The 26,673-nt window shown below is 46.4% G+C and overlaps 2 protein-coding genes and 1 long non-coding RNA gene across 5 annotated transcripts in view; 1 reads left to right on the top strand and 2 right to left on the bottom strand.

Annotated features, from left to right (window-relative positions):
• Positions 1 to 13,081, bottom strand: part of OSCP1 (organic solute carrier partner 1) — a 31,797-nt gene extending 18,716 nt beyond the window's left edge. The window contains exons 1-3 of one of the 2 annotated variants that reach the window (XM_023232198.1): positions 12,145 to 12,274; positions 9,729 to 9,803; positions 1,569 to 1,723 (exon numbers count right to left, since the gene is read on the bottom strand). In XM_023232198.1, coding sequence (XP_023087966.1) covers positions 1,569 to 1,723; positions 9,729 to 9,756 — 183 coding nt within the window. In that variant the 5' untranslated portion in view covers positions 9,757 to 9,803; positions 12,145 to 12,274. Of the gene's footprint in view, positions 1 to 1,568; positions 1,724 to 9,728; positions 9,804 to 12,144 lie in introns of both variants that reach the window. The other variant, XM_023232197.2, reaches the window with a different exon arrangement.
• On the top strand, positions 12,449 to 25,814 carry LOC111555823. 2 transcript variants are annotated; one of them, XR_003309705.2, is made up of 3 exons: positions 12,449 to 12,851; positions 16,313 to 16,429; positions 25,258 to 25,814. It is a non-coding gene; the product is annotated as an uncharacterized LOC111555823 (long non-coding RNA). The 2 variants fall into 2 exon arrangements; XR_002735656.2 differs by lacking the exon at positions 25,258 to 25,814 and adding an exon at positions 20,894 to 21,286.
• MRPS15 (mitochondrial ribosomal protein S15) lies at positions 16,601 to 25,935 on the bottom strand. The gene is made up of 8 exons (XM_023232199.1): positions 25,657 to 25,935; positions 25,314 to 25,358; positions 23,591 to 23,666; positions 22,771 to 22,819; positions 22,199 to 22,283; positions 19,109 to 19,167; positions 17,019 to 17,210; positions 16,601 to 16,756 (listed from the first exon to the last, which is right to left on the bottom strand). Exons 1-8 carry the CDS (start codon positions 25,772 to 25,774, stop codon positions 16,619 to 16,621), a joined length of 762 nt encoding a protein of 253 aa, XP_023087967.1. The 5' UTR covers positions 25,775 to 25,935; the 3' UTR covers positions 16,601 to 16,618.
• Between the last annotated feature and the right edge of the window lie 738 nt (positions 25,936 to 26,673).

Genomic DNA, 26,673 nt, shown 5'->3' with positions numbered 1-26,673 from the left:
CCATTTTCATCACATCATGGCAGGGTACATACTGGCAACGTGACTCATCACTGTTGACATTACCTTGACCATCTGGTTGGGGTAGTTTATCAGGTTTCTCTACTGTAAAGCTAATTATTTCATCCCTCCTTTCCATACTGTACTCTTTGAAGTGCAGCCCCCACCTAAGGAGGGGGAGTTATACTCTCCCTCCCTGAGGGCAGAGTATCTACGTAAATCATTTGGAATTCTTCTAAACAGACTTGTCTGTCCTCTGCCATTTATTCATGTGGAATTATTATTATTATTATTATTATTATTATTATTATTATTATTATTCAGAGGTAGATATATTCTTGAAGGAATTATTATTTTAAAAATCACAGCATTCCAATACTTTGTTTCCCAAAGAAATAGATATGTTCACATTATGAGTAAAGACTGCTTTTGAACTTGTTCTAAAAAATATCTGGTTTCCACAGTGCAGAGCTGAGATTTGTGAAGAATGAGGCTGAATTAAAGTTTTAGGGTTGAGTGCTTTTTAAAATTTTTTTATTTATTGTATTTATTTATTTTTGAGATGAAGTCCTACTCTGTCGCCCAGGCTAGAGTGTAGTGGTGTGATCTCGGCTCACTGCAACCTCCGCCTCCTGAGTTCAAGTGATTCTCTTGCCTCAGCCTCCTAAGTAGCTGGGATTACAGGCGCGTGCCACCACACCCAGCTAATTTTTGTATTTTTAGTAGAGATGGGTTTTCACCATGTTGGCCAGACTGGTCTCGAACTCCTGACATCAAGTGATCCGCCTGTCTCGGCCTCTCAAAGTGCTAGGATTACAGGTGTGAGCCACCACGCCCAGTCAGGGTTGAGTGCTTTTACTGTGTTAAGGCATGTATTCCTGGGGTTCATAAATATGGGCATGAAAGCCAGCGCTCTTGTCTGGATGCAGTGGCTCAGACCTGTAATCCTAGCACTTTGGGAGACTGAGGCAGGAGGATCGCTTGAGCCTGGGAGTTCGAGACCAGCCTTGGCAACAAAGTGAGACCCCATCGCTACAAAAATTTAAAAATTAGCCAGTGTGGCTGGGCCGGGAGGCGGAGGTTGTGGTGAGCCGAGATCGTGCCATTGTACTCCAGTCTGGGCAACAAAAGTGAAACTCCATCTCAAAAAAAAAAAAAAAAAATTAGCCAGTGTGATGGCATGTGCCTGTAGTCCCAGCTACTTGGGAGTCTGCGGCAGGAGAATTGCCTGAGCCTGGGAAATCAAGGCCACAGTGAGCTATGATTGTGCCACTGCACTCCAGCCTGGACAACAGAGTGAGACCCTGTCTCAAAAACAAAACAAAACAAATCAAACAAATAAAACCCAGCACTCTCTTTGGGCAGGTGGAACGACATAAACAACAGAGGGGTTGTTGTGGATGATTTCTGAGGTCTTTCCCATTCTGAAACTCAACAACTACTAGTATTTACACATGCCTGTTTCTTGCAAGGAACCACTGCATACATCATCTCATGTGACCCCAGTCTATGATCATCCACAAAAGGTACAAAAAATGCAATCAAGATGACAAAGGCAGCTGTCTGCTCACCTTATCCATGCTGGCCTGGTTCAGTTTCATAATGGAGGCATGAGCCAGGCGCTCATAGACAGTCCTCAGGGCCTTCTTGGAGTAGAGCTCTTGAGGCTTGAATAATTCCTCCATAAACTTTCTGTTGAACATGGTGGAGATGATGTCATTCAGAACTGCAGAGACAAGAGAGAACACAGCTGAGCAAAGTACTGAAGCAAGCCTATCCCAAAATGCTCTTTGTGTATGAGTACAGGAGCCGAGCACGTACAGTACAGATTGGGGATGCTGTGTGCTTGGTGAGATCAGCTCCCTGAGGGGACCACACAGGTGTCCCGGTAGAAAGCAGGGCTCTGAGAGTGCTTTATGACACCATTTCAAGGCGGACATAAATGACGACAAGGCACCAATGTGTTGTGCTTCAGAGATTATAAACTCCTTATGTAAATATTATCTCACTTGATGATAAGGGGAATATTTCTTTCTTTAAAAAAGATTACTGGCTGGGTGTGGTGGCTCACGCCTATAATCCCAGAGCTTTGGGAGGCCAACGGTGGAGGATCACTTGAGGCCAGGAGTTTGAGACCAGCCTGGGTAACACAATTAGGCCCTGTCTCTACAAAAAATTGAAAGCAATTAGCTGGGTGTGGTGGCGGGCCTGGAAGCTGAGGCAGGAGGATCGCTTGAGCCCAGGAATTCAATGCTGCAGTGAGCTCTGATTGTGCCACTGTACTCCAACCTAGGCCACATAAGGAGAGCCTGTCTAAAAAATAAAAATAAAAATTCATCTAATTTTTAAAAGCAAATCTAAACATTTTTACTTAAAATTAAATATTATAAACCATGGTAACTGACTCTGAATAACATCTGATGCAAACAGACAAGTCTGCCCACTGGTTAGAGATGAAAACATTTGCAGTGTTGCTATAAGACATGTACTTTGAATAGCACCATTTTTGAATGCCTTAATTTCCACATTTGATCCATAATCTTGATACTATAGTGTAGTGCTGTATCTCACATTGCTGTTTAAATGGAAAATTTCCCTCTGGTGAGAAAGAAGTGTACAAACCAAAGTGTCTATAGTTTTAGGTCTTCATTCATCTAGGTATTTTGCACTACTGAATGAAATATCACTAGTTAAGGGCCAGGAAAACCCTCAGGCATGAGAAATAGGAACAGATATGGTTGAACACAGATTATCTTTAATTAAACCAGTTATCCTGGCCTAAATGTGAGCATATGTGGATACCGAGAACATACACTTATAGAAATTCAAATTTGAAAGAAAACTGGGTTACTTAAAATAATTATACAAAATCACTTATTAAACATGAGTGGTTATTATTGAAATATGGAAATTCCTCCTTTTGTTGAACACAAACGACACTCCAGATGATTGCCTGTGGCCATATCTCTTTAGAGCAGAGGCAAGGGAGAGCAGTGAAATTATTATTTTAGTTACTCTCTACCTGTAAGTAACTGACAGAAGTACGCTGAGGGCTCAGGCCAGCATTTTAAAGCATTTCAACACATTATATGGGGGAAGGGGGAGCTGAGGGCTGGTTGTACTTAAATGGAAGAGCTACAGAGAGAGGGGAGAGGGGATATATTCCCAACACACACACCCCCAGTGACACAAATGAACTGACTGTGGCTCCATACAGAAATGCTAAACTCACACTTGACCTTTCGATTTTACTCTATACTTGATCCTATTACTCAGTGAGGGAGAACCAAATCGATTACCAACACAGGGTGTCCCTGATATCTGACAATTTCAAACCATCCCAGCTTGCCCTTAATGTGCCCTAACGTTTCCCCACCGTGGACAGCTCGGAGAGACATAGAACTCTGTCAGGTTTGCCTCATGCCTGACCACTTCCCTTGGACTGAAACAAAAAAGAACCTGCAATAAACTGGGTTTTCTAACCTTTTTCTTAACCATAGCCTACATAAAATGCAGCATTTGCAAGGAAGCAGGCACAACTGAAAAGCCACACATAAGTCCTCAAAACAGAGAATATGAAGAATTTTCCACAGACTTATGTAAGCTAGGGAGGAGGAGTGCTGAAGAAGAATTCAAGTTAAAGCATCACATCAACTCTGGCTAGGTTAATGCTTACAAAGAGCTACTGTTCACCTAGGTGCTGAGTCATTTCTCTGGGGTCTTTGAGCCCTTATTAGGAGCTCGGAAAAGAGCTTAGACCCAGATAAATCAGTTCTGGACAAAAGAATACCCCAAGGTGATTGTTAGCTACTCGGGCAAAGTGAAAAGCAAATTGAAGTCTTTCCCGGTGGGAAGTGAAGAGCTCTGGAGCACCATGGCTCCTGGCGCAAGAGCATGCAGACAGTTCAACTGCGGGGAAGAGATCGGCAGGGTCTGTCCTTGTGGGCAGAACAGTGAGTACAAATGCCCCCAAAGAGGAAATGGCAGTTTAATGGTTGGGCCAGGACACCTAGGGCTCCCTCTTCTCGTTTCATTCTTTGTAAATAAGATGGAGGCACACATTAACGTGTTTTTGTCTTACAGTTTGCTACAGTTTGCTTCACCCAGCCCCTGGTTAAGGCAGACCTATTAGGTACCAGACACTGAAATAAACACCACAGGCACAAAGAGGAAGGAGATGTTATCCTGGCCCTAGAGAAGCAGCACATCATCTTTAAGTGAAACCTGAGAAATAGTTTTTTTAAAAAAAATTAATGTATTTTTTATTTTTTTCCCTTCATCCTAACATCCCCGAAGAAATAGTTTCAATCAGACCCGCCCATTAGTCTAAGTGTTGGTTTTTGGCATGCAAATGAGTTCTGCATACTTTTCACGAGGCTGGAATATACTAGGAGCCAAATTTCATCAGGAAGAGGCTAAGGCGGGGAGGGAAGGGATCTTTCACAGGAGCTTCAGAAAGTTGGTAACTGGGTTCTCAACATAGCAGGCTTCATCTTGGGTTCGGATTATGAAGCCAGTTTCTGTTCATTATTTTTGAACACTTATGTTAAAATAAATTTCAATGATTCAATTATGTATATGAAAAGCTCTCAAAATCCACACTTCATACTTGAAATTCTGCTATGCATCAAGGGAGGGATGGGTCAAAAATTGCTCAAGGAGAAGTGTCAAAGGATGGTTGTGAAATGTAATAAAAGTATATCAAGCACTTCAATTGGGCTTTTTTTCGAGCCTGGTCTGATGAAATAATTATCTTGATGAAAGCAATCAAGTTTTTACCAATTACCTCTGCTCTAAATTGGCTTGTTTATGGGAATATGAAATTTGGAGCGAAGAATTTAGAGAGAGGCTAGGAAACCCCTCCTGAATAGTTACCATGTTTGAATCCTTTCTGTGTCCCAGGCACTGGGCTTAGAACTTTATATGCATTATCTCATTTAAACTCCAAGACAACTCTGAATTATTATCCTCATTCTTTTTTTTTTTTTTTTTTTCCTGCCAGACCACTTATCGTTTTATATTATCCTCATTCTATTAAGGAGGGAAACTGAATCAGAGAGTTTCAAGTGCAAGGCCACACAGCTGGTGATGGAGCTGAAATTAGAATGAGGTCTGTTTGATCTAATGCCTGTGCTTTTAAATATTATTATTATTATTATTATTTTTGAAGTGGAGTCTCGCTTTGTCGCCCAGGCTGGAGTGCAGTGGCATGATCTCAGCTTACTGCAACTTCTGCCTCCCAGGTTCAAGCGATTCTCCTGCCTCAGCCTCCCAAGTAGCTGGGATTATAAGCGCGCGCCACCACATCCAGCTAATTTTTGTATTTTTAATAGAGACGGGGTTTCACCATGTTGGCCAGGTTGGTCTCAAACTCCTGACCTCAAGTGATCCTTCTGCCTCGGATTCCCAAAGTGCTGGGATTACAGGTGTGAGTCACTGCACCTGGCCTCTTAAATATTATATATGTTATCTTCTCAGCATACTTGGTGTGGTGAGAGCATTTAAAATATTGAGGAGGATGGCTGATGATAGGCATACACCACACCCAAATGTCAAATGACAGAAGGTACCTGAGATATTTAAAGGCTGAGAAACTCTAACGCTTTATTCTGAGGAGTTGACAACTTTTTCAGGTTTGCTGCTTATAGTAGGTAAGGGGAAACTGAAGCTTTCGCATGATGAGGCCACACTGCATGCATGATGTCATGCCTTCTGCCCACAGTCCTGGCAGCCATGCAGTTACATGCTTCAATTTTTCTCGGTTGCTCTGTGAGCTTAAGAGCATGGCTCAGGGAGGGTCACTCATGTTGAAGCACAATTCTTTGGTTACATGACACTTTAACAAAGTTGTTTTAAGGACTACCAAATAGGATGATGTACCCAAAAGTATGGCTATTGCCCCAGCTGTCCCTGCAAAGTCTGGAACTGAGAAAAGGAGACAGATCTCTCAGGTACAGTGTGGCTTTTTGGTCAGAGTTTGCTTAGTTTCCATCTTACGTGCTGTATTTATTCCTCTTAAGTAAAAGATTCAAATGTATAACCAATATCTCAGCTAAAGACAAACTCATGCCTATTTTCTTACTTTGACTTTGAAATGTTTCAAGCAGTCCCACTTTAAGCCCTGCTGATAAAGGCCTGAGTGAACCTGCGGATGCACACTGAACACATGCAGCCCAGATAGCATACCTCGTTTTCTGTCCACCTCTGTCCATTCATCTACATGAAGCATACAAAAAGAAAACACCAGTTCATGAAGCAAGAACATTATTTTCGAGGAGGCTTTAAACATACCAATTCCAATGATCTTATCTATGAAACTTTACTTTTCATGTTGGCATTTAATGTCTACTGTGAACACACTGCCTTCAATTTGAAACCTTTAAAAGGATGATAGATAACAACATATTTCAAAAAAGCTCAAGAAAGGCTATGTCTTACGGAGAGTGGCCTAAGAAGAGAGTAAACTGAGGAGGATTAGTTATCCTGTGGTTCATCTTGAAAGGCCTAAGAAGCCCCGCTCTCTAATGCTACAAGAATACATATCATTCAGTAGCAGGCTTTTAAAGATGCTAGCCTCCATGACGAAGAATAATTCCAAGAACAGGCAGAGAAAAGAGTTTCTAGGTTTCTTTTCTCCTTCTCCTTCTTTTCTTCTTTCTTCTTTCTTCTTTCTTCTTTCTTCTTTCTTCTTTTTCTTCTTCTTCTTTCTTCTCCTTCTTCTTCTTCTTCTTCTTCTTCTTCTTCTTCTTCTTCTTTCTTCTTTCTTCTTTCTTCTTTCTTCTTAATGTAAGATTTCCCTTTCTAGAGGACAGATGGAACTGCTCAAATTAGAAAACTTGAAATGTGAATTAAAAGGAAAATGTCAGCATTTGTTTCTGTTTTACTTTATATATATATAGACGCATGATTTCCATGTAAAAAGAAGGGAATAATGATGGGACCACTATGAAGAAAGCTTCTGAGGACAAAGGCAGTTGGGGAGATCCCAAGAGGAGACCAAATAAGGAAAAATGCAGTTGGCTAGAGAAATCGGTGAGAATCAAGACTCTATTGGTTGAAACCTGGTTCTACTTACTGGCTACATAAACTTCAAGCAACTTGTTTAACCTCAGTTTCATTTGTAAAATAGGGATCATAATAGTACCTACCTCACAGGCCTATTGTGGGAATAAATGCATAACACACATCAAATGCTTAGCTGGCTTCCCTTTGAGTTCTGTTTCCTCTACTGAGGGACATTAGACAACACCCATAAAGGATGGAAGATGACTTTTTTTCTTTCCTTAATTTTTGGTGGGGATTTCAATCTAGTAGAACCACCCCCAGATACAAAAGTTCTATACACATCTGTATTTTAAAAACATTTTGGCCAGGCACAGTGGCTCATGCCTGTAATCCCAGAACTTTGGGAGGCCAAGGTGGGTGGATCACCTGAGGTCAGGAGTTCGAGACCAGCCTGGCCAACATGGTGAAACCCCATCTCTGCAAAAAATACAAAAATTAGCCGGGTGTGGTGGTGCATGCCTATAGTACCAGCTACTTGGGAGGCTGAAGCAGGAGGATTGCTTGAACCCAGGAGGTGAAGGTTGCAGTTAGTGGAGACTGCGCGACTGCACTCCAGCCTGGGCGACAGAGCAACACTCCATCTCAAAAAACAAAAACAAAAACAAACAAACAAAAAACGCAAAACCATTTTGTAATTAATAGTTTCTTTTGGAAACATCTGCCACTAGATTGTGGTACTAGGGGTGATTTCTGAAGTTATAATCAAAGCATATACATGGCTTCAATACATAATACCAACAGCTCCCAAGAGAGCAGTTTGAAAGCATGCCCAGTGCCATGTCCTAACCAGCTGCAAAGTGTGTTCATTGCAAGATCACACTCCTCTGGGAAAATTCACCCTCTTCCCCCACCAAAAGTCATGGGCTTTTGAAAAGAAAATATTGGGAGAGCAGCACCAAGAGTTTGGCAGATACTGTTTTCTTTGGCACAATGTCCACATCTATCTTTCTATGGCATTTATTTTTTATCTGTTTATTTTGAGAGGGAGACTTGCTTTGTTGCCCAGGCTGGAGTACAGTGGTGTGATATCGGCTCACTGCAACCTCTGCCACCTGGGTTCAAGGGAATCTCCTGCCTCAGCCTCCCGAGTAGCTGGGATTACAGGCATCCGCCACCATGACTGGGTAGTTTTCGTATTTTTGGTAGAGATGGGTTTTCACCATGTTGGCCAGGTTGGTCTCGAACCCCTGACCTCAGGTAATCCACCCACCTCGGGGTCCAAAAATGCTGGGAATATAGCCGTGAGCCACTGCGCCTGGCCTCTGCAGCATTTATTTAACTGGTTGTCTAGTGGCACAGACTTGTGGGAATTCAAGGAGGTGGAGTTTTAATCCCCTTGCAGGTGTGTTTGGGAATAGTGGTGCTGCAAGGGGGTCATCTCTGAAGGGCAGTGACTCTCGCTGATAAAATTGAACTGGCAGATGCTCCCAAAGGCAAGCAGGCTGAGCGCCAGCAGGGGTCTCTGTAGTGCTGTGTGCTCCCCTACTCCTTTCTTCCTGAGAATCCAGAGAAGAGAAACACCCTCTTTTTCTTTTATTTCTCCAGATGACTTATTTGGACAACTCCACTTTAGTTCTATTTTGAGTGGGGCCAGGCCCACAGCTATTCAGAGCTAGTCGTTAAACTGGAACTAGAAAAATAAAACCAGAGTCTCACTGCCCTTTGGTTGCTCGTGCTACACTGTGATTGACCTGTCTTGGAAAAATCACTTTGTGGCCACATGCCTCAGTTTCCTCTCCTGTAAAATGAGGAATTTAAGCAAAATATAATACGGTTTTATTTATCAATATTTTTAAGAGGCAAAGGTAGCTTTTATTATTCTCGCCATTGCTTAAAACAGGAGACTACATTTAATATGCAACACTCAATAGTTGCCCCATAGAGAGTGCACTTCCTTTCTGTTGAATGCTAAACTAGAGGCTGCATTGTAGGGGAAGCTGCAACATCTGCCTTGGCCTTGTGGGAACAGGGAAGGCCTCCAGGAGACCAATTAGTCATATAAGATAATGAAAACATGTAGAAGAAATATGATTTCCATTCAAAGCTTCGAAGAGGACTAGTTTACCAAGTCTAGTGTTTTATAGGCTCCTGTGTACAGGGATCTGTTATAGGGGCTCCCGCTCCTGCAGCCACACCAACTTTAAATGGTGGAATAGGTGGAAGACATGAGTGTTTCTTAGCCCTTTGAATCCTATGCTCTCTACCCTGTTTTCTCACTCTATCTTCTACAGATCTCCACCTGCCAACTACTTTGTCATTTCTTTGATAAAATCAGTGGGTATATTAGATATATATTTTTCAAACTCCTCCCTCTCCTCCTGACCTACCAACCCCACAAAGATTCTGATATAGTCCCCAAGGTATGGCAGCAGAGTATAGTGGTGGTTAAGGGGACACTGGCTCAGTATGAGCTTTGGAGCCTGATGCCTTGGACTCAAATCCTTTACTTTTCCTCTTACCAGCCATGTAACTCTGGGCAAATTAGTCTTAGTTTCTCCATCAGTAAAATGGGGATAGTAATATTACGTATGTGTTACAATAGTTGGGAGGATTAAGGTTTTTAAGAGAAGCCCTTGGTACAAAGTAAGTGCTTCATTTTTCATTGTTTTATTGTTGATTGTTGTCACTGGAATCAGTTACTGGAGTGGACTGATCAATAGCCCTACCTCCAGTGAATGTCCAGAAGGGCTGCATCAGGCTCCATACGGTATCTCACATAGTGTTGGACACTCAGTCAAAATCTGTGGAATGAATGAGTGTGCGAATGTAAATTACTAAAGATGGCCGAAACTCCCTAAAATCATATTTAGCAAAACCAGAATAAAGGCTATAACTCCTAAAGGTAAAGCTGTCCCCTAGTATTCAGAGGGCCTTGCCCAGACCTCCTGTTGAAAGATACCTATTACTCATTGTGTTAAACATAATAAATACATTATGTCATTCAATCCTTACAACTTTGCTTTAAGGTATATATATTATTACCATTTTATGGAGAAACAGGTTTATAGAGGTTACAACCAAAGATCATGCAATTAGTTAAACGGTAAAGCTGGAATTTGGACCCAGGTCTCTAAGACTCCAGAGAGTATGTTCCTAATTGCTAATTTACACTATCTTCCAAGATGCAGACTACCTACCAGTCTGAGGACTCCAGCATGTCACCTCATTGGTGCCACTAGCCTGAATGAAATCCAATCACACAGGCACCAAGGGAAACAGAACCCTCTCACAGAAAAAATGACAATGCTATATAAAACTGCCAATTTAGATAATCAGTTCAACAAACATTTATTGATCACTAATTTATTCTGGTCTCGGAATTATGGTAGGTGCTGGAGTACAAAGATGAGTAAGACAATCAAGCAGGAGACAGACATACACACAGATCATTTCAGTATAGTATGGCCAGTGATAAGCTAGCAAGGAGCAGGCATGGGGTGCTATGGGAGCACAGGGTGCTTTGAGAGCATGCGCAGGCCCTTTCTGCATATGGGGGGGTTTCCTGAAGATGATTCTTAAGCCGAATAATGCAAGATCGAAGGGGAAGAATGTAGGGATGGGAATTACTAGCACAGAAACACGAACAAACATGGTTTAAGTGGAGATCTATGAGCCGTTTGGTATTATTGGGAAACAGGAGGCAGGCAGTGGTAGAAGAAGGGACTGCAGAGGAAGACAGAGATCAGATCAGGAAGGGCCCTGAAATGGCCTGTGGAAGGACTTGGTCTTAACCCAGACGGCAGTGGAAAGTTGACAAAGGGTTTTAGGCAGGGGCAAGTATGGACAGATACGCATTTTAGAAAACTCACTGGCAGCAATGTACAGAATGAATGGGGGGGTTCGTTATAGGGAGTTATTTTTAGCTTTTATGCATGGACTTGGACTCAGTCACATACACACAATAGTTAATATCTGAATATGTATGCTTAGCATCTGCATATGCATGTTGAACATCCATTGAGCATACAAAGATTAATGGAGAGAATGTTTTAACTGGCAGCCATGTCAATTGCCTTTTCAACTTTTCCTCCTCTACTTTGAAATATAATATTTCCTTCATAATTAATCCTAGGAAATTTGGTATAAGCAAGTGTTTGCCGAAAAGGGAGGAAAAGAGGAAAAAGAACAGAGTGGCAGAGTGTTCTGCGTCGTCATTTTTCTGGGGATTAGTGTGGCGTCCATAGGAGCCAGATTTTGCATTTTCAAAGCTCTCATATTATTTTCACAATTGTATTCCCCTCCAACACTTGTGAGAGTTATAACTTTCTTATTTTTTCACATTTTTCTATATTATTTTAGAATCCCAAATTTCTAGAAGTACTTCTGAGATAAGTAAGACCAATCTCCAGCTTATGTGGTAAGATACTACCACAAAGGAATGAAGAATCAGAACCTGGGCCGGGCGCGGTGGCTCACGCCTGTAATCTCAGTACTTCGGGAGGCCGAGGCAGGCGGATCACTTGAGTCCAGGAATTCGAGACCAGCCTGGGAAACACGGTGAAACGCATCTCTACTAAAAATACAAAAATTAGCTGGGCGTGGTGGTTCATGCCTGTAATCCCAGCTACTTGGGAGGCTGAGGCACGAGAATCGCTGGAACCCAAGAGGCAGAGGTTACAGTGAGCCGAGATCGTGCCACACATTCCAGCCTGGGCGACAGAGCGAGACTCTGTCTCAAAAAAAAAAAAAAAAAAAAAAGAATCAGAACCTGTTCCTTGGGAGTAAAGAGGACGCTTGGTTTAGCAAGGGGTATGATACCAGATGGTGGGCAGCTGGGACTCCTACATTTGGAAGGGACTGATTGACAAGAGAGACCGGGAAATCACCTCTCCCATTTGAAGAAATGGGGAAATTAGGTACATCAGGCACCCTAGTGTCCATTGGGAGTATTAAGCTCTTCTGCTGTGAAAAGAGCTTTTGGGGGATTTGACTCCTGAGGGGCTCCAAATGGATGTAAGAAAGGTCCCTGGTTATAAGAGTGAAGTGTGTAGGAGTGCGGGTCTGGCTGTGGGTGTTCGGGCGATGATGAGAGGGCGGGGCTGCGGGCTGCGGGTCTGGCGGAGCGGGCCGGGGGCCTCTCACCTTTGCGGGCCTTGTCTCCCGGGATGTTCTGGGCCCGCAGCCGTTGGTCCAGGATGTAAAGCATCTCCCCGCCCAAGTTCAAGAAGAGCAGCGGTAGCGTCCGCACCGACATGGTGCTGGAAACGAGCTGGGCTGGTGAAGAGCCCCGGGGTTAGGTAGCCAGTGGCCTGGAGGCCAGGCCGCAGCGTCACAATTGTCTGGTTGCTGGGGCAACGCCGCGACGGGAAAAGCAAGCCAATCAGAAGGCGGTTTGGTGGGAGGTGCCCTGAGATCGGGCGATAATTGGTCTGGGTGGCGGACCCTCCCGGGGGGATTGGTCCGAGCCAGACGCCGGCGCGGCGTCGGCGGTGGCTGAAGAGCTGTGCTTCCGAGACTAGGTCTTTCCTTCCGAAGGGCGAGGGCCCGGCCGGGCCACGGTCTGGGGGTGGTCTCAACACAGCCAGCCCGGAGCTCGGGACCGCGGGCGCTGGCGCGGGGCCTCAGGTGCCTACAGGAGAGAAAAGCCCAGGCAGAACGGCATTAGAGCAGACTCGAGTCAGACGGACCTGGGTTGGAATCACGGCTCGTGATGTCTTGCTGTGTGACTTCGGGCAGGTTTTGAGCCTTGGCTTCCTCTTACGTAACATGGAGCTGGCATTCACATCACAGGGCGGCTGAGAGGAATCAGTGAGATCATGGAAAGGCCCCGAAAGCACTCAGTAAAAATGGTAACTGACTTTTCTTTTAGATTGGGGAAGGATCAGAAGTCCTGAGTCGTTTGCATCGCCTCCCAAAAGTTTACTTGAAGTGAAGCCCGTCCTGGTTTCATACTCCATAAAGCAAACCAGTCCCGTCCGTCCCCGTGTGTCCGGCTCCCAGAGGATGCTCCCTGGGGGCTCTGTGAAGTTCCCTCCTCGACGCTGTTCCGAAGGCCTCCCAACCATTTCTTTTTTTCTTTCCTTTTTTCTTTTTCTTTTCTTTCTTTTTTTTTTTTTTGAGACAGAGTTTTGTTTTTGTCGCCCAGGCTAGAGTGCAGTGGCGCAATCTCGGCTCATTCCAACTTCCGCCCTTCAGGGTTCAAGCGATTCTCCTGCCTCAGCCTCCCGAGTAGCTGGGATTACAGGCGCCCGCCACCATGCCCGGCTAATTTTTGTATTTTTAGTAGACACGGGGTTTCACCATGTTGGCCAGGCTGGTCTGGAACTCCTGACCTCAGGTGATCTGCCCCCCTCGGCGTTATCACGCCCGGCCCCAACCATTTCTCTTTGAGGGCAGCGACTCCCTTCTTCACCTCCATCTTGAACTCCATGATTACTCTTTGCCATCTAGTGTACATTTTTACTCTGATGAACAACCATTTCTGTAAATTTCACTACTTCCAAAACCTACTAATTATCTTTCCCTCCAGCTACTCAAACTTGAAACTTGGGCCTTGGCTTTCAAATCTGTTTCCCTGGGTCCTTACCAGTCATCATATTATGCTTTTTCCTCCGATACCTTTCTTACATTCATCCCTTCATTTGTTTTTCTGTCTGTATTGCTATGTTCCTCTGTATTACTGTTCTTTTCTCTTTTCTACCCTGCACTGGCTGCTAAGCTAAATGTCAGAAGACATCACTTTTTTTTTTTGAGACAGTTTCACTCTTGTTGCCCAGGCTGGTGTGCAATGGCACGATCTTGGCTCGCTGCAACCTCCGCCTCCTGGTTTCAAGCAATTCTTCTACCTCAGCCTCCTAAGCTGGGATTACAGGCATGGGCTAGTCCACCACGCCTGGCTAATTTTGTATTTTTAGTAGAGACGGGGTTTAACTGTGTTGGCCAGGCTAGTCTCGAACTCCTGACCTCAGGTGATCTGCCTGCCTCGGCTTCCCAAAGTGTTGGGATTACAGGCATGAGCCACTGTGCCCGGCCAACATCTCTTTCAATATGACACATCCCTTCAGTGGTTTCCTGCCAGATCAGTCTTTTTTTTTTTGAGACGGAGTCTCGCTCTGTCGCCCAAGCTGGAGTGCAGTGGCCGGATCTCAGCTCACTGCAAGCTCCCCCTCCCGGGTTTACACCATTCTCCTATCTCAGCCTCCCGAGTAGCTGGGACTACAGGCGCCCGCCACCTCGCCCGGCTAGTTTTTTGTATTTTTTTAGTAGAGACGGGGTTTCACCGGGTTAGCCAGGATGGTCTCGATCTCCTGATCTTGTGATCCGCCCGTCTCGGCCTCCCAAAGTGCTGGGATTACAGGCTTGAGCCACCGCACTTGGCCAGATCACAGTCTTGATGCCTTGGCATGGCATTCCAGGCTCTCCACTGGCTCCAGCTACTTTTTTTTTTTTTTTTTTTTAAAGAGATGGGGGTCTTACTTTGTTGCCCAAGGTTGGAATGCAGTGGCACCCTGGTGGCTCACTGCAACCTAAAACTCCTGGCCTCAAGTGATTCTCCCACCTCAGACTCCTTAGTTGTTGGGATTTCAGGTTACAGCCACCATACCCGGCCAACTAGCTTTTTAGAGCCATCTCTTGCACCTGGCCACCTCCTCTCCCCAAGTCCAGTTGAACTTATCAGCAGGCCGCCTCTTCCTCGTAACCACACCACTGGAAAGTCTTGCCCTGCCATAACTGAGCTCAAGTCCTTCCTATATATTAACATTCTCCTTCCATCTCATATCCCTGCTAGTCTGTTTTCCTTACTTTCCTTCCCAGTGAAGTGTTTTGAACGAATTGACAACACTCACAACTGGAACTTCCTTAACATCCTCACTCCCCACCTCATTGCAACTGGTATTATGCTCCCTGAACCCCACTGAAACTGCTTTACTATGAATACTTTTTGGTCCTTCCCTTAACTGATATCTCAGCATCAGGACTATACAGTATCCCATTGCTGGCGGCCCAGGGCTTTGTTTAATTTGGTTATTTTGCCTGCTGTGTGCTGTGTTTTAAAAGGGAATACAGGCCAGGCGCAGTGGCTCATGCCTGTAATCCCTGCACTTTGGGAGGCCAAGGCCGGTGGATCACTTGAGGTCAGGAGTTCAAGACCAGCCTGGCCAACATGGTGAAACACCGTCTCTACTTTGCCAGGTGTGGTGGCACACACCTGTAAACCTAGCTATTGTGGAGGCTGAGGCAGGAGAACTGCTTGAACCTGGGATGGGGAGGTTGCAGTGAGCCGAGGTTGCACAACTGCACTCCAGGCTGGGGGACAGAGCAAAAACTCTGTCTCAAAAAAATGAAAATAAATAAATAAAAGGGAATACGACTAGGATAGGAATGTAATAAACACTTTAGCATCATTACTTCACGTTAGGCCTTCATGCATTTTTGCTACCTGCCTTGCTCCTAAAAGCATTTGAGTTTGCTATAGTGTAGACTCTTCCCTTTGCTTCTCAGACCTTTTTCTTTGTCCCTAAGCAGTGTGATATAGTGAACAGGATATAGGCTCTGGAGTCAAGACAGAGCCAGCTTTGAATCCTAGACCTTTCTCTTCCCAGCTATATGAAATTTGGACAAGTTACCTAACCTCTCTGAGTCTCAGTTCTCTCATGACTCATCTCGCATGGCTAAAATGAGGATAATTAGCCAACGTGCAAAGTAAAGGTGGCTGTGAATATTAGATACATGCCTAAGGCAGCAGTTAAAACAATGCCTTTTGACCAGATGCAGCGGCTCATGCTTGTAATCCCAGCACTCTGGGAAGCCAAGGCATTTGGGAGGCCAAGGATTGCTTGAGGCCAGGAGTTTGGGTAACCTGGCAACATAGTGAGACCCTGTCTCTACAAAAAATAAAAAAATTAGCTGAGCACAGTGGGCTTACACCTATAGTCCTGGCTACTTAGGAGGCGGAGGCAAGAGGATTGCTTGAGCCCAAGAATTTGAAGTTAGTGAACTATGATTGCTACTGTACTGCAGTCGGGGCAACAGAGCAAGAGCCTGTCTCTAAAATAACAACCAGCCACACCAACAGAAACACACAAATGCCTTTGCAGTAGGGCCTGATCCATTAAAACGTGTTCCTTTTTCTTTCCTTTCCCTCGGCTAGCCCCCTTAACTGTTAGCACCTGGCCCTCTGACACAGTCCCTCCAAGCAGCTGTGGCCACTTGGAAGTCCTGCCCCATTAAAGGCCTTCCCTACAATTCCTGGAAGTGACATCTGAATAGTGGATCTTCAGTTCTGAGCCTCTCATTTGTGCTTCTGCAGACACCCAGTCCAGAAGGCAGCTCCTACAGCAGTTCTTCCCACCCAGCCGGCCACACTTCCATTTTGCTGTCATGTGCTCTGTCTTGCCTCCACTGACACACGTCACCTGGATGACAGGTACTTGTTTGTATGTGGGAGGCATGTCATGAGTGTGTGTCCTCTGGTGGGTGAGGCAGGGACTCTGCCTCAGACAACTCTGGGATCTCAGAGCTGAATAAAAGAATAAATTCCTCCTCCTCAGGCCAAAAAGAGCCCCATCATCTCTCCTATCATTCTTCAAGACAGATAGAAATGATTAAACAGAATTTATTGGCTGTCTTTGAGTGTGTCTGGTCCAGCTTTGGCAGGGCTGTCTGGGTTCCTCTGCTTTGCTTGTTTTTCGGCTGCTGCTGCAGCCTTTAAGGCTCTTTTCTGCTTCTTCAGCTTTTGAGTCTCCTGGAAAACCTGGGGGTGAAAAGGGGCAGAAAAAGACCTTGTAATCCTGTGCAAAACCTCAGACTTGGAACAGGTGGGGTGGGAACTATCTCCCCCAGATGGTAACCCCAGCCTTCCTCCATGGGGTTGGTGGCCTGTGACCTCCCTGGATCCATTCCAGGGCCTGGGACCAGTTCCATGCCTCTTAACAGAAACAGATGACCCCTCCCATCTGCTTCCTCCATCCCAGTTCCTGAGTGGGGCCAAGCAAAGCAGCAATTCTGACTCATACCCGAATGCACAGAGCCTTCTTGGTCACGAATCGGCGGTGGGCTCTTCGGTAATACAGAGGGGGGAAGGTGTACTCAATCCCCAGCTCCCTGCATATCTTCTCAAAGACATCATAGTTGGTGTTACGGAGGTTTTTGAGCATCTTTTTCCTCTGGTCAATGCTCATCAGCAGATAGCGTTTGTGGGCTTTGTCCTGCAAGAGATTCGCATTACTTTTAGTATTATATAAGCGTTACTGTTGTTTACAGTAACAATGGTCATTTTATCATTTCATTGAAATTTCTCAGTAATCTTATGCAAATATTAATGCAATTCTGAGGGAGGTATTGTCATTGTTATTCCCATTTTACAGATGAGAAAACACGTTTAAAGATATTATCTGATTCACAAAAGGTCCTTAGAACTGTGAGTGCTGAGATAGGGTCTTGAATCTCTATCTATTGGTCTGACTTCAAATCTCATGCTCTTTCTCCTGCACCACCAACTCAGACTCTCCACAGCTTAGCAAACTGTCAGCTGGGGTAGAGAGGAGGGAAGGCCTGTGCTCTTCCTGGAAATGCCTACCCACAGCTGGCTGCTACCCTGTGAGGGACCTCTGCAATGGGACTGCTGTTCCACACCCCAAATAAGCGAAACTGTGATCTCTAAGAAGCAGGCTCTAGGGAACACTGAAGTGCCAGGCATGGTGCTGGACCAGTCTGTATTCAAAATCATGTGTTTATTAAAAATAACAGCATTGGCCAGGTGCGGTGGCTCACGCCTGTAATCCCAGCACTCTGGGAGGTGAGGCAGGCGGATCACAAGGTCAGGAGATCGAGACCGTCCTGGCTAACACGGTGAAACCCTGTCTCTACAAAAAATTAGCCAGGCGTGGTGGTGGGCGCCTGTAGTCCCAGCTACTCAGGAGGTTGAGGCAGGAGAATGGCGTGAACCCGGGAGGCGGAGCTTGCAGTGAGCCGAGATGGCACCACTGCACTCCAACCTGGGCGACAGAGCGAGACTCGGTCTCAAAAAAAAAAAAGAAAAAAAAAACCAACATTTGCCTACTTACAGCAGCTTTGTGCCAGACACTGTGCTGAGATATGGTATAATGGTTAAGAATATGGCTGGGGACGGTGGCTCACGCCTGTAATCCCAGCACTTTGGGAGGCTGAGGCGGGCGGATCTTGAGGTCAGGAGATTGGGATTATTCTGGCTAACACGGTGAAACTCTATCTCTACTAACAATACAAAAAATTAGCCAGGCGTGGTAGCACGTGCCTGTAGTCTCAGCTACTCAGGAGGCTGAGGCAGGAGAATTGCTTGAACCTGGGAGGCGGAGGTTGCAGTGAGCTGAGATCGCACCTCTGCACTCCAGCCTGGGTGACAGAGCAAGGCTCTGTCTCAAAAAAAAAAAAAAAGAGTATGAGCCTCGGAGCAAAACTGCTTTGTTTCAAGGTCTCAGCACATCACTTCCCAGCGGGTATGCCTTGAGGAATAACTTAATCACTCCATGACTAGATTCTTCCTCATTTAGACGGGAAAGAAAGATAGTCATGAGAGTCAAATAAGAAGATGTCAAATACTTCACAATACGCATGTGAAGTATTTAGCACAGGGCCTAAAGACTTTATATGCATCACCTTGGCTATTACTATTATTTCACATAATCCTTGCAATCCTGTGAGCAGGTATTTGTATGATCTCCATCTTATTGAAAAGAGAACTGAGGCTGAGACTTGTACGTCCCTAACATCACACAGCTAGTTAAGCGCAAGTGGCAGAGCTGGGATTTGAACCCAGGGCAATCTGACTCCATTCATGCATTCAACAAATATTTACTGAGCACTCAGCATGTGCCAGACATAGTGAACATGCTCTAAAGTTTGTGTTCTTAACCCCTGGTGACACTCAGCATGGTCTTGTAAGGCTCCAAGTCCTCTGGAGGCAGGAGGGAAGCATTTTTCCCCACAGGAGCTGAGAGGTGGGCACTCTGGTGCTACAGCCCACTGGCTCTTCTAAGCCTTCTTCTCTGGACCGAGAGCCCTTCCCCTCCAGACCCCTTTCCCCCAGGCTGCTGCTGTTTAACTGCGAATGATGCCCAGAGTTTACCTTTCGATGTTTCTGCATGTGTTCTTCGTAACTGCGGATCTTGACGGACAAGGCAACAACTGAAACCACAAACCACAGAGGACGAGAGTTGGGCACAGAGGAAGGAAGGGCCCAGGCCTGGTTTACGTTTTAAGAACTCATGGAGTAACAATCACCAATGCTCTGTACAGCTCTCTATAAATCCCAAAGCACTCTGAATTTCAAGATTTCAAAGGCTTATCTTAGACGTTACCTTTCCTTTAAAAAGCAAAATCCAAGGAAGGGACATCCCTTAATATTATAAAGATATCATCCAAAAATCATAGCAAATAGCATTTTTTTTTTTTTTTTGAGATGGAGTCTCGCTCTATTGCCCAGGCTGGAGTGCAGTGGTGCGATCTCGACTCACTGCAACGTCTGCCTCTCAGGTTTAGGCGATTTTCTTGCCTCAGCCTCCAGAGCAGCTGGGATTACAGGCGCCCGCCACCAGGCAGGGCTAACTTTTGTATTTTTAGTAGAAATGGGGTTTCACCATGTTGGCCAGGCTGGTCTCAAACTCCTGACTTCAAGTGATCCACCTGCCTCGGCCTCCCAAAGTGATGGGATTACAGGCGTGAGCCACCATGCCCGGCTGCAAATAGCATTCTTAATGGTAAGACTAGCCATTCAATTCAGGAATTAGACTAGGATACAATGCTATCATGGTTAACAATTCAACATTGTACTAGAGGTCCAAGCCAGTGCAGTAAAGTACTTTGGCACAAATAAGATTCTAAAACTGTCACGGGTTTACTCCTTGCCTCTCCCCTTCCTGCTGCCACCTTTATCTCTATGCTTTGACTAATGAATTTTCAGAATTATCAGCTCCCACTTGTCTCTCAAGAACCTAGGATATCCTTCGTTCAGGCATCCTCTTGTTTAATTTACCCCCTGTACTGCAAAGATGGGAGCAGAAGCAGAAGCTGGCCCCAAAAGAGGCTGTCACGACAGCAGGCCCTTCCCAGTACACATATTGAGTTCTGGGGAGCACTGCAGAAAGTGCAGTGGGAACCCTGACTCTGACCACATGGCTCCATCACAGCAACTTAGGTGTAGAGTGGAATAACACAGAAAGATGGGCCTTGGCTCTTGAGGGGTTCTCTAGAGCAGACACTATGCTAGAAGCAACTGGCATTCAGAAAACTGACTATTAATGGAAAGGCAGAAGTGACACCTGTGGGCTGGGTGTGGTGGTCATGCCTATAATCCCAGCACTTTGGGAGGCTGACGTGGGTGAATTGCTTGAGCTTAGGAGTTTGAGATCAGCCTGGGCAATATGGGGAAATCCTGTCTCTACCAAAACCACAAAAATTAGCTTGACATGGTCGTGCACGTCTTTGGTCCCAGCTACTTGGGAGCCTGAGGTAGGAGAATTGCTGGAGCCCCAGAAGTCGAGCTGTAGTGAGCCATGATCACACCCGCCACTGCATTCCAGCCTGAGTGACAGAGTGAGACCTGGACTCAAAAAAAAAAAAAAAAAAAGAAGAATCAAAACTTGTGCTTAAAGAGGACCCCAGTAACCACCTTGCCAGTCCAGGCCATTTGTTCCTGCCAACCTGGGGATTTCAGTAGTGATAATGCAGAAACAAGTGAGGAAAGATAAGCAGGTCTTTTGTGGCTGAGCTGGTCCCTAGCCCAGGGCTTCAGCAGGGCAACGGAGGCTGAAACTCATCTTCTCAAAAGGGGCTATGGAAGACCCTGGAGTCCAGTTCTCATTGGGGTTTTAGTATCCAAGATGAACTCACCAGACTTTAATCCCTGGCACAGGAAGAAGAAAAGAATGAAGGCAGGAGGGTGGAAGAGGAGGAGGCGGCTGTAATATAGACCAATAGCAAAGGAAAGAAAGTGGGCAGACCCTCTGCAGGTCCACTAGTCTACCTCAGTGGGCAATGAAGAGAAACTGCACCCAACGAGAGAGGGAAATGGTGGCGCTTTTTCACTCACATCCAATAAGGACTACTGCCAGTTCCAGCCTGAACCAAAGTAGGAACATTATTCCCTTGGGAATGCAAAATGGTGTCTGTCTGGCACATGAGGGTTCAGTAAATGTTAAGTCTTACTATTATTTTTTTATTTTTGAGATCGAGTCTTGCTCTGTTGCCCAGGCTGGAGTGCGGTGGCGAGATCTCGGCTCACTGCAAGCTCCACCTTCTGGATTCATGCCATTCTCCTCCTTCAGCCTCCTGGGTAGCTGGGACTACAGGCGCCCCCCACCACACCTGGCTAATTTTTTGTTTTGTTTTTTAATTTTATTTATATATTTGTTTATTTATTTGAGATGGAGTCTTGCTCTGTCGCCCAGGCTGGAGTGCAGTGGTGTGTTCTTGGCTCACTGCAAGCTCCGCCTCCTGGGTTCAAGCCATTCTCTTGCCTCAGCCTCCCGAGTAGCTGGGACTACAGGCGCCCGCCACAGTGCCTGGCTAATTTTTCGTATTTTTAGTACAGACGGGGTTTCACCATATTAGCCAGGATGGTATCAATCTCCTGACCTCGTGATCCGCTCGCTTCGGCCTCCCAAAGTGCTGGGATTACAGGCGTGAGCCATCACGCCCGGCCAATTTTTTGTATTTTTAGTAGAGACGGGGTTTCACCGTGTTAGCCAGGATGGTCTTTATCTCCTGACCTCGTGATCCGCCTGCCTCGGCCTCCCAAAGTGCTGGGATTAAAGGCGTGAGCCACCATGCCCAGTCTAGTCTTACTATTACTATCACACATCGTGAGCTTTAGTTTCCAAGGTGTTTACATCCCCTGGCTGCCTCTCACAGTGCTGCCATGAGGTGGGTAACATTCCCTCTGCTCTGCTCTCCCTTATTCCATTTCCAGATGAGGAAGCAGGTGCTCCAAGAGAGGGTTGGTGACTTACGCAAGCTCACACAGAGGTACAAGGTCCAACTGGGCATTGACTCCAGCATCAGAGCTTGGGATACAGGGTCCAGTTTTCATTGCCCTAGGTCCTTCATATCTCTCCCTTTCCCAAGCCCATGTACATGTGCTTGTGGACAAGAGCCCTAGATGAGGTCCCAGCTAGCAGGCTTCCCTACACCCCCCACTCCCCAAGGGTCCCCAACCAACTTCGAGCCTCCAGGGATCTGGTGTCCTCCGGGTTTGCATCAATCTTCTTCATCAACTGTTCTTGCTTCATTTTTAGCATCTCCTTCTGTTGAAGAGACAGAGAAAATTTGTGGAATCTCCCACCCTCTAAGAACTAGCCCTCTTCCCCTCAAGGACCCTGGCTACAGTTATAGCAACTAGGGCCATAAGGCTCAGGGCCTGACTTCACTCTGCTCACTGTGGCCTTGACCAACCACATGGCTGTCCACATCCAGGTGAGCCCAAAGCCAAAGCCACTGACAGGGGAAATGACTTGTTGCATGAATGTCCCCAAAGCTTGCTCATTCATTTATGCTCATTCATTCATTCATTCATTCACTGAGCACCTGTTTGTCAGGTGCTAGGGATATGGTGGGAGAACAAAAGTGTCCCTGCCCTGAAGATGCTCTGTCTAGGATATTGACAAGTGGACACAGAATGACAGTGGGCTAAGTGCTGTGACTGGAGAAGCATGAGATGGGGGGTGCTAACCAGGGTAGGAGGGAGTCCCAGAGAAGACTGCGGGAGGCTGAGGCTTGGCAGAGGCTGCTCACCTTGTTGGCCATTTCCAAAGACAAGAGTCTTTTCACGACATCATCAACCCTGTGGAAAAACCACAGCAATGAGACAAACATAGGGGGGAGACGGGGAGAGGAAAGCAATGCTGGTTTCATTTTAGTGTGAAAAGCAAAGATGATTGAAAAATTCCTTCTGTAGCAAATTAATCTCCCTGGAGGTGGGAAGCCATTTCCCAGGAATTAAAAGTCAGTATGGATCTGGCTTGCTGGGCTGAAAACTATAGAAATTGGGGCTGTCAGCTCGACTGTTTCGGTCTCATCATAGGGAGGCCAAGGAGAGGATTTCCATTTTAGCTACAACATGGTTCGATCTGTTTTGAGACATTTCAAGTTAAATTGCACAGTGGGAGGGACTGACGAGCTCCCACCACACTGGACAGGAGCTGAGCAGAGGGCCTCTGGCTTTGGTGTCAGTCAGCCCTGGATTCAAACTCTAGCTCTGCCCCTTAGAACTGTATGACACCGGGCGGCTTGAAAATTTATAAAACGGGGACATACAGCTTTTGTGAGGAACAAGAGAAGAGAGATTTCTACAAAGACCTGTGAAGTATGTTGGCTCTTTGGAATCTAGTAGTACAGGGTGTTCATCTAGAGTACAAAAAAACCCCCAAGTAGCCGAGCTTCATGAGTGCCATCTGCCTTGCTGACCACCCACTCTCACCACACCTGGGCCCCTGCCTCCTCCTAGATCAAGCTTCAGCTACAGCAAGCCAAGTCTCAAAGCCACTGTCTTTCCCACTCCTCGACAATCCTCCCAGGGACCCCTGCCTCCCCTATTAGGTTTCTTCCTGCTTACTTCTCAATTCCAGGGACATTCTGGTAGTCTTTGAGCAGTGTAGAAGGAGGTGGGTCATCATCCTGCCCAGGCTGGGCTGTCAAGTAAATATGGGGATAGAAAACACCCAGAGTCAACTCTCGGTGCCCACCCTCCCAGACCTGGCTCTTCTCACCCACTCTCCAACTCCAGAAGGGACATCCAGGGTCTCAAGCAAAGCACTGCATATCACTGGGCTCAGTTTCTCCTCTGCAAACTCTGTGGGCACCTGCTTTGATATTTCATGCTGGGAGTAGGTGGCTTTTCCCAAGACCCTACACTGTGCCTGCACCTTTCACACACCTATCTGGCTCTACAGTTCTCAGATCCCCCACTAGGATGGGTCCTCCTGCGGACAGGACAGAGTTTGACTCCTTTGGAATCCACCATAGTCTGACCCATGGCTCAGCCTAGACTAGGCACTCAGCAAACACTTGCTGGCTGACTGCATGAATGAATTAAGGGGGTTGAGGAAAGGCAGCTAGCTGTACGATGCCTGAAATGTAAGCACCAGGTAGAGATCACAGGAGAACCTCAGTCTGGGTGTGTGCACCCCTGCTATCCCTTAGAGATGAGAAAGAGGCATAGTGTGGATGGACTTATCCTCTCCAGTCAGACCCTGCTATGCAAATAACATTAACGGGCCTCTTCTGTCTTTAACAGCTCAAGTTGGTTCTGATAGGAGGCAGAAAAAAAATTATATTACAAATATATTAATAGCAATAAATTCTACTTATTTTATTTTTTGTAGAGACTGGGTCGTGCTATGTTGCCCAGGCTGGTCTTGAACTTGTGGCCTCAAGTGATCCTCCAGCCTTGGCCTCCCAAAATGTTGGGGCCATGTCCAGCCAATAATTTCTTTTTCTTTTTTTCTGAGATGGAGTCTTGCTCTGTCACCCAGGGTGGAGTGCAGTGGCATGGTCGGCTCACTGCAACCTCCACCTCCCAGGTTCAAGCGATTCTCCTGCCTCAGCCTCCTGAGTAGCTGGGATTACAGGTGCGCGCTACCACACCCAGCTAATTTTTTTTTTTTTTTTGTATTTTTAGTAGAGAGGAGGTTTCACCATGTTGGCCAAGCTGGTCTCGAACTCCTGAACTCAAGTGATCCACCCACCTCGGCCTCCCAAAGTGTTGGGATTACAGGCGTAAGCCACCGCGTCCGGCCACAGATAATAAATTCTAATATATACTACTAATATGTTTAATTGAGCACAGTGTTAAGGATGCTTTTCATGTATTATCGCTGAATCCTAACAATCCTTGCAAATGGATACTTTCACACTCATTTTAGAAATAAGAATCAGAGGAAGTACCTCTTCCTGTATCATTTACCTAATAAGAAGGATCTTAACTACTACATATACTGAGTTGCAATGGGAAACTACATCCTGCATCTCAGAAGCGCAGACACAAAGTGCCATACTCTAGGTAGGCCTGGGTGGTGCCAGCCATGCACTCCCTCTGGCAAGCTCATTTTCACTCATTCACCTGTAAAGCTCCTGCTCCCGCCCTTAACACCTCTCTCTCTCCATACAGGCAGCAGGCCTAGGGCTTTGTATAAGGTGGACGTGAAGTCTTTTGCTCAGGACTTCTGGCTCACCCCATCTAGTGGCTCTAACTCGCCACATCGGTCCCCTTACCCACCCCAGCCTTCCAGGAGGTCTCTCTTCCGCCCCAACTCCCACCTCAGGAACTTCTATCCTACCTGGTTTCTGGATGACATATCCGCGCGCGGCCTGGAGGAGGAGACCTACGCAGAAAAGAGAAGGCTGAGGCCCATCTCCTTAAATAGTCCACCCTCAATTCCTTTCTGGGCCCCTCGCATTGTCCGTCCGCCACGGTTTATGCGCTTCTGAGCCTAACCGCTGCTCCATTTCTTCCCTACCCTTTCCTTGTCTCTCACACCTTGTTTCACCTCTTGCGCAACCACCGCCCTTTCCCCCTTATCCTGACCGCTGTACATCTCCCCTACTCCAGTGCTTCCTTATTCCCTATCGCCGCCGAACCCTGTTTCCCTACCCCCGCCGTCCCATTTCTCAGCTCCTCACTTCGAGGCTGCAGGCCCCGCTGGTTGAAAGGAAACCTGGCGCTCCCACCGCCCGGCAGCCCGAACACTGGGGCCTGGGTCCGAATCAAACTCAGCGCCCTCCACGCGACCCTGAGCATGATGACCTCTAACCCCCGCGGGGCCCGCGCTGCTGCCGCCGCCGTTCCCTTTGCGGCGCGGGCCGGGTTACATGGACGCCGCCATGCTGGTCCAGACTCGATCAATGGAGGCAGTTGCAATACCGGAGCAGACGAAGACCGAGAGAATGGATTGGCTGGCGGGACTCTGATGACGCGACGCACGGGGTGGAGCTCAGATACTGGGTTCCCGCTGCGCGTGATAGGGTCGTGGTGGTTGTGTGCTCACGTTTAGCAGTGTGCTGGGGTGCTGGATAAATTATAAAATGCCACTTTTTGGAGGGCATGCATCCCGTCCTTAATCTCTCAGTACATTCCTGGCCCTCGGGCCGGAGTTATTTTGGGAGTTCCTTGGCACCTGCGGTAGCCTTCCACCCCCAACCCAATCCCTTCTTCACCCCATCCCACCCCTCAGTCCCTTAGTCAAGGATGGGACCCTGTAAGAACTAATACTGGATTTCAGCCGTGTCTCTGGCAGCCTGGTAGCCTGGAGACTAAAGTCGTTGAGTTTGGAATCGTACAGCCCTGGTCTGGAATCCTAACTCAGCCATTTACTCAACGTGTGATCTTGTGGGCAAGTCACTTAACCTTTGTGGGCCCTGTAGGGGTAGTAATAACAATATCTCTCTTTTAGGTTGTTGAGAGGATTAACTGAGGCAGTTGTATGCAGAGCACCTGGTATATAGCGAGCATTTAGTAAATCTTAACGGTGATGTTATTTGTGAAACAGTGGTGTAAGGGTGAATACAAATTAGAAGAAAAAGAGAATTTAATTTTCCCTGGAGCAAAAAGGGAAAAGACTCCTTCTCTTCACTTTTCTGAAAGCATTTACTTTAGAAAACTTGTAATTGTGAATACTTTTTCTACTGCTTTGCGAGAAT

The sequence above is a fragment of the Piliocolobus tephrosceles genome, chromosome 1, assembly GCF_002776525.5.
Source record: "Piliocolobus tephrosceles isolate RC106 chromosome 1, ASM277652v3, whole genome shotgun sequence".
Lineage (NCBI taxonomy): Eukaryota > Metazoa > Chordata > Mammalia > Primates > Cercopithecidae > Piliocolobus > Piliocolobus tephrosceles.
Note: the sequence above shows the minus strand (reverse complement) of the source record. Positions and strands in the feature narration are given on the sequence as shown.

What these genes read in the sequence shown, in the direction of transcription:
- MRPS15 (XM_023232199.1), bottom strand. Translation starts at nt 25,774, where the DNA reads ATGCTCAGGGTCGCGTGGAGGGCGCTGAGTTTGATTCGGACCCAGGCC. An exon ending in ATATGTCATCCAGAAACCAG is followed by an intron (nt 23,667 to 25,313) that starts GTAGGATAGAAG and finishes TTTACTTGACAG; the next exon opens with CCCAGCCTGGGCAGGATGAT. An exon ending in ACATGCAGAAACATCGAAAG is followed by an intron (nt 17,211 to 19,108) that starts GTAAACTCTGGG and finishes AATCTCTTGCAG; the next exon opens with GACAAAGCCCACAAACGCTA.